This window comes from Protopterus annectens, chromosome 1.part0 (genome assembly GCF_019279795.1).
Source record: "Protopterus annectens isolate FY-2018-M chromosome 1.part0, PAN1.0, whole genome shotgun sequence".
NCBI lineage: Eukaryota > Metazoa > Chordata > Ceratodontiformes > Protopteridae > Protopterus > Protopterus annectens.
Window position 1 is genome coordinate 1,415,247,037 of NC_056725.1, and position 15,145 is coordinate 1,415,262,181.

The 15,145-nt window shown below is 34.2% G+C and overlaps 1 protein-coding gene across 3 annotated transcripts in view; it reads left to right on the forward strand.

Annotated features, from left to right (window-relative positions):
• Positions 1-15,145, forward strand: part of CARD10 (caspase recruitment domain family member 10) — a 738,524-nt gene that overhangs the window by 701,765 nt on the left and 21,614 nt on the right. For all 3 annotated transcript variants that reach the window (XM_044067420.1, XM_044067404.1, XM_044067414.1), the window contains exons 18-19: positions 9,724-9,826; positions 14,088-14,246. In XM_044067420.1, the coding sequence (XP_043923355.1) occupies positions 9,724-9,826; positions 14,088-14,246 (262 nt within the window). The remainder of the gene's footprint in view (positions 1-9,723; positions 9,827-14,087; positions 14,247-15,145) is intronic.

Below are 15,145 nucleotides of genomic sequence, written 5' to 3' on the forward strand. Positions count from 1 at the left end.
ACACACACACACACACACACACACACACATTCATACATATATAGATCTCAGTTTCCAGACAAGAATCAGTATATATTAATTCCATATTAACTTAGCTATGTCTAAACTACCAGACCATATATTTTCTGTCCCCATAAAAGATATACACTCCTTTTTTTAAAGATGTCAGCAAAAGTAACACCCCTCAGATCGAGTGTCTCATAGCTGTGCAACCAGCCATTCCATCATCTTACAACTCACGGGATATTCTTTGGTCAAGTTCCAGTTAAAGTTGTGCTACTGATAGTTAGACACAGGGTGGTGAACATCCCAGAAGGCTCTATAGTCCATAATTAGGTCACCCCTAATTCAATAATAAGGAAGTACAAACTCATCGTCTTCAGCATTTTCATATAGTCAAATGATTTTACACCATCTACATATTTGTTCATCTCCTCTGTCCCCATTCAAGTTCATTAGTACTGTAAGATTTATAAGGGAACCATAAAGAAACTAAAACTCAAACATAGGTCTATTGAAAAAAAAAAAACTTAAACAGTGGAGTCAGTCATCACAACAGCAGATCTGCTGCAGACAGATAACAATAATCCTGGTACTCGAGTTGTTTTACAACACACTTCTCCATATGAAATGCAGATTTTTTGTCAGATTACGTTGTATTATATTTTTCAGTGTGTAGCAAAAAATAAGTTCAAACACTGCGGAGCTGAAATATACAAATAATCTTAGACTAGTTAACTCTGAACAAATAAATACAATTTTACAGAGTATTTAAAAGAGAAATTAACAAGTTTCTCAAGAAGAGTAACTGGATATAACACAAAATCCTGGTCCATGTTAGGGTAGGTTCATAATTTGATATGAACTTCTTCATGATGATTTCCACACTGATCTATTTGTATACCCAGATTACTGTTATGTGCCCACCATTGGTAAAATGTAATCCCTCACTGTGCAGGTGGTACTGTATTTCTGAGCTTCACATGTTATATAAGCTATTTTTGAAGTATTTGCTGTCACATGACTTGTGTGGCTCTGATTAATCCATAGTGACCCCAGTGTTTGTTGCAAAATTTACTGGTCAACCAGCTGAATAATGGTCATGAAAATGTGCCTTTTTAATCTTATTTACATATCATTGCTGTTTCTGATATCACAAGATTACTAAGATAATGGGAACAGTATAGGACTCCTGGGTTATCCAAGTATCTATACAGTGCCTTTTGACAAACTGACTTCAAGCTTGCCTACCATGTAACCAAGCCCTACAGAATACATGGGTGGGTTTTCATCAGGTCCACATTTTAGCTGGAAATACAGGTTCACATACATCTTTTTTTTAAGTTTATTTTTTACTGAGGAGTGAATGTAGTTTATATTAGGTTGTTTAGAACAAATAAAGTGTTTTATGTTATTTACAGAAGAGGTGGCCTTAAGGAGGGACTTCTTTTTCAACCATTTTTGTCACATATGGAATTTCTAGTTAATTTGATGTTTTAAAATGCACTAAAAGAGCATTACAAGTCATAATGCTTGAATAAATTTCAGCTCTGACTACAGAATCATGAATGACAAACTCTACAAAATAAGTAGATGTTTAAATAAGAATAATTATTCATTGTGAATTATATGGGTGAAAGTGACTGCATAGACAAGATGTGAACCAAGCATTTCAGATATCTTTTGATAATGGGACGGGAATAGTTTGTCTGAAAGGTAAGCTGAGGCGATGTCACATTAGGTGGTATGACTGTACCACTCTACTCTGTTTTTTGGTAGAGTTTGAAAATAAAGTTCTAGTTATTCTGGAATGTTCTAGACAGGAAAATTGTTCATTTTCTACAAAGCTATTGTAATACAGTAAGAACAAAAGAACAGATGAAAACAGTGCAATATTATGATGTGGGGAATTTTTACAAGATTAACAACCAAAATAAGTTTAACAAAAATCTTTCATTGCCAAAAAGAGCTTGTTGGAATGTAAGTTAAAATACTTGAAATAGGTTCCCAAGTGGTAGTCTTTTTGGAACCAAAACAATAATAGCTTTATTAACAAACATAAAAATATTGGTACCCACTAAATACAATCCTTCTACAAATATCTATTGGCTACTAAGGAAATCTGCAGTATTTACAGTAGGCACAAATATATTACCGTTTGGAAAAAGAGATAAATTCACATGGTGTGAATTTGATAAATGTACTTTTTCATAGATCTAGAATGGTTCCTGTGGAACCTCAGTCAACAAGTCATGTAACAACGCAAATATGTGTCTTCATGGTTGCTCACTATATAGATGTCTGTTCACCAGTTGGTTGAATTTAAACTATATGGTTTTATGAGTCAACCAGGGAGCTATAACTTCCCATAGTGAAGGTCACAAAACCAAAGCAAAAAGAATAATTAATGAAACTTTAATACAACTTCCTTTTACTTTACTGGAACCAAAACAGCCCCAGCAATGCAGCTGCAGCACTTTATTGCACATACAGGAGTCACTCAAAAACTTGTATAGAACTGACATATATGCTCCATGACTACTCTCTGGGTATCTGAATTTAAAATACAATGTTGCTATGTAGCAGTCAGTGGCCCACACATTTCTGACATGAATATCATAATGCCAACCAAAAGAACAAGATAAAAAAGCTAAAACAGTTTCCTTTTTACTATATCAGTATCATAACAGCCCCAGTAATGTAGTTACTATTTTATTGTACAAATATCAGTTTCTCAAGCATTTACATACAACTGTCATGTATACTTCTAATGCTTTAACTTCAGTTTACAGAAAGAAGCAAAAGACAGTTTGTTACCAGCCAGCTTATCAGTGTAAAAATGAAATGTGTCCATAAATTTAGCATTATTCATCACAGTGGCCAGTTTAACATCAACTATATGTTTTACTACATCAGATGGACAAACTAATAAAGCAGAACAAATCTTAAGATCAGTCCACGAGGGACTCCATTAGTTATGGCCTACCAGTTCAAGAGATGTCTTTACAACTTAAATCTAAGCTTCCTACCACTAGCCACCTATCCAAACACTTTATTAGAAGGTCATTAGATTGTCTTCCAGTGTTTTCACATACTACAATAATGACTGAATTAAATACTTTGACATTGCCACATAAAGGCATGTCCACAGAAAGTACAACAGCCAGACCATCTAATAAAGCGTACATAAGTAAGAATTACTTTCAATCATCAATATGTCCCTATTAAATGTTTTTTTTAATAAATATGAGTCTGTCCAATGGATTTCAGATCCTGTTGAATAAGATGTGGTCCTTCTATTTCTGTTTAGCAGTTATGAATCTCCCAATGACTGATACATACCCATCAGCACTTCCCTAGCTCTCCCTGTTCATATTTTACTGAGCAGAACCACATTAGGTTCCTTTAATGCAGATGAAAACTACATATTATTTAGTAATTTCTTTAATAAGATACTTGGGAGTAATGAAGTTCCACCATATAGTCTTTAATAACTCAACAATGCATTACTCGAGTGTACTTTCAAGCTTCAACTTCTCTTTGGTCATGGTTGTCTGTAACATTAAACTCTGCCCACAGATATGTCTTTTACATGGTTCTGCTCAACCACACTCAGTCCCTTCAGATGTACACTTGTTTTTGATTGTGATCAGTGGAACTGTGCCACTGCTATAATGGACATGGTTACTAACTCAGGGTGTGCGATTGGAGTGTAAATAGATAGTTCTCAAACTTGCAAATCAATTAATCAAGAGAATATGAGACAATAAACTGAGGCCCCATCTGTTTGAGGTGGTTGTAGATCAGGTGGATGCAAAGGATCCAACGGCACCAATAGAAAATAGTACTGCACTTTTTATGTATACACAAAAATCTAAATACCGTGTTTGATTCAACCAAGGTATTATTTAAAACAGTAAGCAATTTCTTTCTTAAATAACATCAGGGTATAATAGTAGTAACCCACTCCTAGATGTGGGTATCAGAGGATTAACCCACAGTTAGATTTGTTTAATCACTTGGGCTTCACCCTCATGATCAAACCACACCAACTGTGAGTTAACTCTGTAATACCCACACCCAGTTATGGGTTATTGCTAAATGATAAGTCTGTCTTCTGCGAAATCATTCTCCGTACATACCTCCTAGCTCAACATGGCAAATCCTTATTCCTTTTCTTTGAAGACATTATTCCACCACTTCTTTATACTGCTTTCTAATCTTGCATTATCGAAGTGATTTTCATGTATTTTACACAGAACCCCTAAAAAATTCAAAGAAGCTAAATATACTAATGGGTTAACCATACCTAAACCTCCATCACATTTTTACTAAATATAATGTTTCTCCATACTGAACTTAATCTAGAATCTCAAAAAATCTGCAATAAAAGAACAATGTAACCCAATGTTCCTAATATCATTGTATACACTTTCTTATATATAGACATCTTACAATAATTCAAATTCTTTAGTATTTCTTGAGTCCCTAAGAATACTGCAGCCTGTTGCTGCAATACTATTTGTTCATCCCCAAAATTTAAACCTAGTATTTCAATACCTTCTCCAACAAAACATATTGTGTCAAATGGTACTCCAGTGCCACATCCTTTATATTTACCTTTATTAAAATGCAGACCTACAGAAAATAATATCTGCTCTGCTCTGATTCTGGAAGGATGAAGTTCATCCAAGTCTCACATTCTATAATAACAGTTAAATTATCTAGGTATGCTAAAAATAATGAAATCTGAGTATTAGGGAAAATAGTTTATCTTGATATCTCATAAACTGTTTCAAAAATAGCATTCATGGCTATACCAAATTAAAAAAAAAACAGCCAGGGCTGTTTCACTTTTCTTCATATTTTTATTCTCCTACTAATATGATAGTTCACTTACGGTCAAACCCAAGTGTGATATATGCTCTGAATTATATGTCTTAATTTAGTACTGAAGCCATAATAAGAATGTTCCATAGGCCCTCATGACTAACTGTATCAACAGCTTTTGAACACTGGGGGAGTATCAGTCCCCCTTTATCTCTTTTACCACTTCTTCCATCCATAACCCCTCTTTCTTATTTTTGCACATGGGATTAGGGGGTCACTTCAACAATGACAATTGTCTACAGCCAAGGATTACACCGCTAGACTTTTTCTAATCATTTCTATCAATTCTATTTTCAAAATTAACATAGCTCAACTATCTTTACCTTTCAAAGCACAAATCTCTGACTTAATTTTAAGTCCATACTACACTAAATATTGCACACAAAATTTTACAAAATAATTTACAATCAGTGTTTGTCAACATTATTTGTCTCCAATTCACTAGTTCTTTTTTTTTCTCCTTTATTAAAAGTAAATGTAATACTTTTTTTCATAGACATAGTCATTAAAAATTCCTTGTTCTAACCATTAATTTAACACATTTTTGTTTTTTTTTAAGTAAACAGTATTCAGTCTAGAGCTAAAGATGGCATTCCCTTTATATTTGCTAATGCCTTCACCAATTCTTTTTTTCTAAACTTTTATTCTCTTCTAACATCAATTTTTGCACGTGACACTGTTGTTGCTTTACTTATTTACTTAACAACAGTGAAACTTCTTCCTTTGTGCCCTGAACCACTTATTTCTGCTGTTCCAATAACAAATTCACTTTTCTCTTGAGTTAATATTAATAATTGTCTCTCTTTTTCTAAATATTTATGTGAATCAAAGTTAGGCAAAGTATCCTCATATTTTTTCCATGTCTTCTTATACACATTTTTCCTTTTGTTGCAGTTTTGATTTTCTACCTTTAAAAAGTAAAAAAAAAATAAATGAATAAAAATCTTTGTTTTGCTTGCTTATCTGCCACTACTGAGTCCACAAAATACTTCAAGGTAATAAATTCACATTTTTTCCACAAATTCCCTGAGTCAGATTTTCATTCTTTTGTATCTATCACCTTGTTATTTCAGTTTTTATACCGGTTCCTTCTTTTATGTGTGTGCTATTTTCCTGAACTTCAAGTAATATAGCCTTACGGTCTGTAAATAAAATTCCTAAAAGTCTAGATGTTACTACCATACAATTGTAAGACTAGACAAAATAATCTTTCTCAGTTGCCAAACTTCTTCTCCCATATGTTGGTCCCATACCTCTTCCTAAATGTAATGTTCATACTTTAATAATTCTTCAATTATTTTGTTTTCATGTGAAATTTTACCTTTAAGTTTTCTGAGAAATAATTCCAATCCTCAGCAATGTTATTTTCATATTTAGAGGAACAAATTGTTTTACCATTATGAATACATTTTCTTTTTCTGTACTATTTGTGAAAACACATATTACTATAAGCCACAAGATATTAATTTCAGTCCAAATATCACATTTCAGTACTCTACCAAGAATTCCTATTATATCTAATACTTTTAATTTTTTTTTTGCAATAAAACAGCTATTCCTTAACATAAATCTGTGCCAAAACTTCATAGAATTTGTTTACCCCACAATACTTATTCTTGCAACTGCTGTGATACGCACAGTTTCCTAATATCTAACAAACAAGTAATATCAGCTTTTAAATCATTATAAAATATAAAAACTTGAATGTGTCTGTGTTCATTTATCATGTTGTTTCACACTCAAACTTCAGAGTAACAAGTTGCCCTGTTCCTTTTTAACAGCGTATTTTATATTTTGCTTCCTTTTACAACCCATTTACTTATAGAGCTGTGTTTTTCCTCATTATCGTCACCACTATTGGCATCTTTCACATTTCTCTCCTTCCATCATACCAATTTTTTCCACTGAACAAACATCCTTTGTATGCCCACCCCATCCAACTCACATTATTCCAAAGTTACACATTATAAATCTACCACAGAAATATTTCCAAATTTTTCTTCAGTTTCTTTTGCAACATGGCAATCAAAGCAAAAAATATTCAACTCTTTTACATTTTTTAAAGAATCTTTTACAGTTTGCTCTCACATGACCTATCTGTCCATATTGGGAGTATTTCTCTTATCACAGGTTTGAGTTAGTTGAGCACTAGATGAACTGAAGAAACATGTTTTGGGTTGATTTCTATAGTATACAGATGCCCTATAACCAGCTGTATTTACTACACATTTTGTATATGCACAATTTTTCCTTCTGCAACATCCCAATTTCCCATGCCCCATTCCAAACATTCCTTTCACCATACCTTTTTTTTTTTAATTTCAAATATATTTTGGCAATAAGAAAGGAAAAACATTTTCAGAGTTTCAAATACCATATTAGCAGTATGAAATTGTACAATCAGTTTTCTTTTAAAGTCAATGTTCATCACTTGAAAGTAATAATTAGTCAATGGGGCACACTTGTTTTAAATCACATAACTGCACAAAAAAAAAAAAAACTGCAGCTGAAACATTTTCAAAAGTTAGATCACATAGGCTGTTCTTTCTGGTATGCATAAATGCCGTAATATCCATTGCAGAAATACCAATCAACAGCATTATACTGTCTCACACTTCATATCTGTTAATGTTAAATTCTGACTTAGAAAAAATCTTACAGTGGGCAAAAGTGAACATTTTTTAACAGTCTTGTCTTTCAACTTATTTTTTTTTTCACTACAGAAGCATAAGAAGTTACAGATACCTTTTCTTTTGCTTCTAGCAAACCATCTACACCTCCTTCTCCCAACCCAAAACAGTTCATCTGTGTGCATCATTCTTTCATGTACTGCAGCACTTCCTGGTCAGCATGTTCTGTGTTAGTTAAACAATCATTCTCCATTTTTTCATCGTTTGACTCCATAAAAATTGTATTTTTTCCTTTAGGTTTTTCTTCATTCATTTTCTCCAAGTCGCCCATTGATAAACCACCCTCATTCAAAATTGTAACAGAAACAATATCTTTTTCTGCCGCCCCTGCTATAGCAACATTCTCCTCTCACTTCATCCTGCAGTCACCCCACAGTCCATTGCAGGACATGCCAATGGAATGAATAGTAGAGAAAGTTGCTTAATATTCTGGCCAAATTTCCTCTAATTGTACAAGTACTGATTGCACAGTTTCTCTAGTATAGCTACATTTCAGTTATTGCATGTCCATATTGTAAAATTAAGCTTTACATTTTTTTTCTATTTTATGAAAATTACCTATATTGTAACTGGCATTTTTCTTCACGTGGCTCTGCTGAAAATGAGCTACCATAGCCCAGTCGGACTACCCTGGTTAATAAAAGCAAGCAATAAATAAATAAATATAAATAAATACCACCTTTGGTCTCTTCTGAAGAGAGTCCATTAGCCTTCTTGAGAGAAGCCAAAGGCCCACAAAGGTTGAAAATGATTGTGTTAGTAATTGTCCTTTTCCTGAAAAGGATTTACTGAATTAAAAAAAAAAAAGAGTGGGGAAAGTCATAAAGAGCAAGTTGCAAGTATTAATGATGATTAGCCAAAGTCAGAATGTGTTTGAAATTGAAGACAGTTCTGAAGTAGGCAGAGATCTTACAGATTTGAAGGATAGCCTCAAAATGTATGACATTCATTTGAACATTATATCCATTAATTTTGAAATGGCAGAATAGTAGGACCTCACTTTAAACAAAACATGACATAATATATAGGCTATCCACATTTCCTTATGCCAAGACTAATGATAGATAACCTGCTTTATTAGGAAGACAAAAACAGAAAGATGATACATAGAGAGATGAAGTCCTGACTGTGGCCCGGATATGTGTAAGTGTTTGTGAGAGAGAGAGAAAACAGCAAGTCAGCTTACCAAACTTTTAACAGGTAATGTATATGGTTTTCCTGTTAGCAGCTGATGTCTGTTAAATAGTGAAACAAGCAGTTTTGTTTTTTGAAGATTGCATGTTATTTACTGAAGAGAAGCAGTTGTTTTGCTGTCTGAAAGTATTTCCCATACAACTAACATTAAAGTAGGACAGTTTGGGCTTGGGGGTTGGAGTACATTGCATATTTTGTCTACCCTAGAAGACGTGTGTGTGTGTGTGTGTGTGTGTGTGTGTGTGTGTGTGTGTGAGGTGAGATCCCCAGAAAAAGGAGTTGATTTCCTAAATTGCTAAGATGTAAGAAAATAGTTGTCAAAACCTGTTTTCTGTACTCAACTTGTAAATGTTAACATTACTGCTCTGGTTAATTTGGTGGCTAAAAAATCAGAGGAAATTTCTAAATAGATATTACCTTCTACTTGCTGCTTGCTGAGATGCTATCATAATACTTTCTCAAATGTTTTTTTCTCTCCCTCCCAAATTTTGATGAGATAGTGTAGAAATGGATGTAATTTTTGTTAGCATCATACCTTATAATAATAAATCTTTAAGTATGAAAAATATTGAAAAAATATGAAACTCCTTCCCATTTTGGAGGGAGTGTTTTTTTTTTTTTTTATAGATTCTTCTCAAAGCAAACACATATGCGGAACCTTGTTTATTAACTTAGACTGCATAATTATTTTTTGAACAAATGTTTTACAAATGGTGGCTATGACTTCAGAGGCTTATAGAGTGTGCATCTGAAAATTTTGAAACAGAAAAGAGTTTATTGTTATATATCTTGTTAGCCTGCTGTTAGAAGACAATCACATTTAGGAATTAATTGTTAAAGCTATCTATTCACTTATTTTACTTTTCTAAGTCATAGCACAATTCCAGTAAGATTATAAAGTTATAATATATCTAGATTGCTATTAGGTTTTCTTTTTCTGTTACCTTAGATAAAGAAGACTATTTTGCATCATCTGCGTGTTAAATGGTCAAAATGCAGTGAACACGGAACATCACAGAGCTCTAAAGAACTCATCATTGATTGCTGCCAACGTAAGAGAGTCTTTAATAACTTATACTGGACTAATCTGAGAGAATTTCCTTCTACCAGTCTGTTCTGATGCTATATGTTTATTTACATATTTGTTTATGTTCCCATTCTTAGAGGTGACGTGACCTGGAAAGAAAAGGTCCCAATATAAAAGATGATTTATACTATAATTACATAAGCACATTGCATCAGTCAAGCGTATTTTATGTAAAGAAGAAAAGATAGAACTCGGTGAACACAATTATGCTAGCAATAGTTCAGGCAATTATAATAAGATGTCTGTATAATTAATACAGCAGTGCATGAAGCACCACTATTATGGTCCAATACCAGGAAAAATATACGTTTGTTAAACACCTTTCTGATGTCAAAAAGGTGTTTAACAAGCATTTTCTAAGGACTCATAAGCATTATAAAGATGTTGTCTTGTGCTAAGGATTAACTAGGGAGCACCAGCCAACAAACATTAGCAGAAAGCTGATGGATACTTCACTCTGCCACACTAGTCAAAATTGAAAATGCGCTCTCATCCCCACTTTCCTTCCATTCTGGAGTCCCACCAGATTCTGTTTTGGACCCATCCTCTTCCCACTGCTCATTAACTCCCTCGCTTCAGACCTTTTGCAACATAGACATGTTACAATATGCTGATGAGCTTCTACATCTTTATGCGCTGGATAACAATTTCAACATCCAAACCTTCTGCATAATGACTTCATAAGATTTTTAACTAGTTTATCACCAACAAGCTAAAAGTTACCTCCTTCAAAAACTGTTTGCAGAATTATACATAACATCCAACAGCCATATTTCACTAGTCACCTTATATAAATAGATGTACAACCTGACTTGTCAACTTCAAATTGCACAAAGAAGCTGTCAGTATCAAAGTCTTAAAGCTGCTCAAACTATCTTACCAGACATTTATAGCTTATTATAACGTGAAGTGCTTTCATTCCTGCTTCTTCTGGAACCTCTTCAGAACTACTAAATTAGTAAAACTGGAGGTCTTTATAAAAGTCAGCATATCATGTGACTCATTATTAAAAAGCATATTAAACAAACATAAAAGGACTTTTAGAAACCTGTTCCAATTCGAATAATATGGCTAGCACTACAGTCCAGAATTGTATGACCAAGTGTGGAATGTGCTCACAATATAGATTTATCTTCAACAGTGTGAATGTTGTGGTTACCTCCTGTCCCAGGGTTACATCCTGTAATGCTAAATTTTATTGTGGGAAAAGGTTAATGACTATTTGGAGACTTGTATCACCTGTCTGAGTTTTTACATTGATAAGACTGGGCACTTCTCAAATGAACAAAATTATGAGCACAATTATGCCATTAAGAAAAAAATGATATGTTGAATGATGTATGTAAGCATTCTAAAAATGTGCTAGCTTTAAAAAAAATATTTTTCATATTAGAAAAAGTCCTTAAACCTGAAAAAGGTAGAAACTGGAAGAGTTTCTCAGAATATGCAGAACTTAAATGGCAATTAACATTAAACACTTCACAGGTCCCAGGCTTCAATGAATATGTATCTGTTAACTTATTACAGTTAAAGGCTGCTAAGATTTAACGTGTATTGGAGTTATTTGCCATTTAAAAGGGTTTTTTGCCTTATATTAATGTTAAAAAGGTTTTACCATTGATTGTTTTTTTTTTCATGAATTCATGTTTTTTTTTAAACTGTACGTCTTAATAATGAGTCACATGATATGATGATTTTTATTTTTATAAAGACTTTTGGTTTTACTGATTTAGTACTTCTGAAAAAGTTTCATGGGAAGCAAAAATGAAAGCGTTTAACTTTATAATAAATTATTTCTGTGTATGGACAGTCTATGTGGCATTTATTTCCATATTTGTTTTATTTTGTTTAATGTCCTATTTGCTGATTTTTTGGATTACCAGATATCTAGTTTACCATCCCCTCATGTAAAATATTCTATCATCAAAAGTATCCTAACAAAATTATAAAACTCACTTCTACTTATATACTAAGGTCATTCCACAAACTGTAACTGATGACAAAAAAATCATTAAACAAAGTCTGTTTCTTCATAATCCTGTCAGACAATAGACCTCATCATTGAGACATCCTTACTATCATTAACACCCTTGCTATAAACTTTTAGACAAACTTCTTATTTTCCATAACAGTGTACAAGCCTCTGTTCTTGAACTTCCGTCCCCCACTAGAATGATTCCTAAACAACTCTCCACCACTTCATACACCCTCCAAAATAGCTCATCCTGTCTCACATGACAACATCCTCCATTCACTACAAATACCCCAGAGACAGACTTCCTCAGGTTAGCACAGCTCATTTGGAATTGCTTAACCACATCAGTTTGAAACAGTCCAGACTCCCCTCCATTTAGAGCTTCACTCAAATCCCATCTGTTTGAGTCTATAAACTGTAAATGCTGACCCTCCCACCGTAGCTTCTAGTTAATCTACATTTCTAACCCCACAGCCTGCTCAAATTCACAGTCTTACACTTGTAGATCAATATGGTTTCATCTGTAAGTGGTATGTGTACATATTGCAAATACATCACTGCAATCCTGTAAGTCTCAACATGACATAGCTACACACTGTAAGTTATCTCTATGTATTGCAAGTATATCAATGCAAACAGCACAACTGTAATTAAACTTTTAGATTTCTCATACTGTAAGTCACCTCTGTAATACCATTGACCCAAGTCACAGTTAAGCATGATCACCAGGCCAGATCCCTTACCCAGTTAATGAATTTGAAAAAAGTAAATAAGTAAATGCAATTTAAACAGTAAATGAAGACAACAGTTACAGTGAGTATAGACAAATTACTAAAGAGTTCTTCTGTTATATAGGCAAAAGTTTCTTTCATATAGCAGAGATCATTTACCAGAATATTTTAAAGCTCGTGTGTTTAAGAGGTTCAAGGATGTGTCTCATTATGGACATCTTAAAAACATGAGTTTTAACATTTAGAGTTTATTGGGAATGACACATTCTCATTCAATTTCATTTTAAAGACAGACAGTTTTGGAGTGCAGAGGGATAAAGTCTTAATTGTGCTCCAGATGACCCAGGTTAGAGAAGTGGCTCAAGTGTCCAATGAGTCAACCAGGAAGAAATGGGAGTTAAGTGACCACTGTCAGCTTCTCATCCTGATGGGAGAAGGAGTTGATCTGGTTATGTCATGGGGAACATCACCTGGGGAAGGCACAGAACTGCAAATCCAGGCAAAAGGGACCAGGTGAGTGCAAGCCCAGCCAAGCAGTGCTTAACTCTATCTCAGCAATATGGGTCAGCAAGGAACACCAACAGAAGGAGGGGCAGACTGCAGGAGCATAAAGTAAAAAAATCCCAACCAAGCTGAGCTTAAGCAATTGTTGACTGGCTGTTGGCCCCACTACCAACTAGAGCGGCTAGTCAGAATGAGGATATGAATGAACATACGTATTTTTAACTGAGACTTGATGATCAGACTGTGAAATGGCCAAAAATATCAGTTGGCCAGAGGTTTGTGGGTTATTGTTTAGTTTGTGTCACTGGATGGACTGCAAAACTTCCATGATGACTATCTGAGGACTGAGACCTCTTACAAAGAAAGTATTTTTAGGATACTCATAGAATTTAGCTTGTACTTGAATTAAATTCAACAAGATCTATACTAAAGTCTGCTGTTAGGTTGCCCTGCATATAAAAGAGTAAGCATTTTCATTACTGAGAGCCAACAGACTCATAGAATAGTTAGCTTTCTAATGACTGAGGAGTTGCCCGTGCTCTTTGGGCTAGGCACTCTACCGATGTCAGGTACTCACTCCTGCCACAACACTATGATCAACTGAATACTAAGCAGCAATAGGACATGCACATACTCATTCTTGTTATTTCATTGGCTGGCCACTGATGAGAGGGAAGCAGTGACAGGTGGTACCCATTATGTCTCTCCAGTGTTCTGGGGAGCGTACCACTTGATGATCTTGGAGTAAATGAGGATGAGTTAAAGTATGAGACAGGGGCCACGAGGGTCACAGAATCCAATATGTGGGAATGTGGAAGGCATAGCCCTTAACACAGATTTTAAAAAATGTCAATTTGTGGAGGGGCACGTGATATCTTGGGAGGTGTTGTGTTAGCTATTCTAGTATCAGCAAATATAACTGCATTAATAATTATATATAACAAATTCATACATTAAACTATCTATGTAAATAGAAATAATGAATCTCTCTCTCATATTTTTTTTTACTTTTTAAGGTAACAGTGATTGCATCATGCCTTACAGTGTAGTGAGCCCCATAACAACACAAAGAGCTCGGCCTGTCATATTTGCACCAGCTATATTAGCAAATGGTTTAAATTCAAAACTGCTTCAACTATCAACACAAGGGATGGAGTTTGAGGAATGCCCTTCAGGTATGTCATGTTCAGGCTGTAGTGAATGGCAACATTTGAAAGTTACAATGAAATTAACATTTAGCATAAAATAATGGAGCTACATTGTTTTAAAAACAATCTCTTCTAAAAAGGATATGTTAATCATGTTAAGTACCACAAAACATTAACAAAAGCTGCATTTTTGATTTGCTCTAAGTTTTTGAGAATGCTGATGGCTATTTCATTCATAATATATTCAGGATGATTGATTGTATTATATTACATATGAGAACATGTGCACAGACTGATGTTAACCTTGGTGTGATTTTTTTCATTTGTTTACTAGGATAATGTACTGATCACTCTTGACCATTTGCAGATACAGTCTGGGAAAATAAATTCACAAAACACAATGAATGGAGCTTTTTGTAGTACATGGTAGTACAAATACATACAAAAATATTCACAATCTGATGGTGAAGAGGTTTTGAACACAATTAAGAATAAAATGTTTGAGTAGCTTGCCACAAGATAAAATTAAGACAAAGAGGTTGTAAGTAAAGGGAGCATGTGGTAAAGAGGTGAAAGTTAGGACAGACAGAGATTAAATAATGAGGCTGACAGAGAATCTACTATAATCAGCTTTGTTGTGGTAGTATTTTTTGAACTGTGCTGTGAAGGTGAGGACAGAGAGTTGCTCAGTTAGGTCAGAGTCTTGGGTTGAGAATAAAGAATGAATCTTTACAGAGAAGGTTTTTTGTGGGACTTGGAGAGTTGGGCCTACTTGGTAGAGGCTCCTGAGATTATGGGAGTAGATTTCAACTGGAGTTTGGTTGAAAAATGCAGGAAGAGTCAGGCTGCAATAAATGGGAAAGATCCCAATAATAGGCTGGCTTTGTGTTCAATTGGTAGCCATCTGGCTTTAATAAGAATGCTGT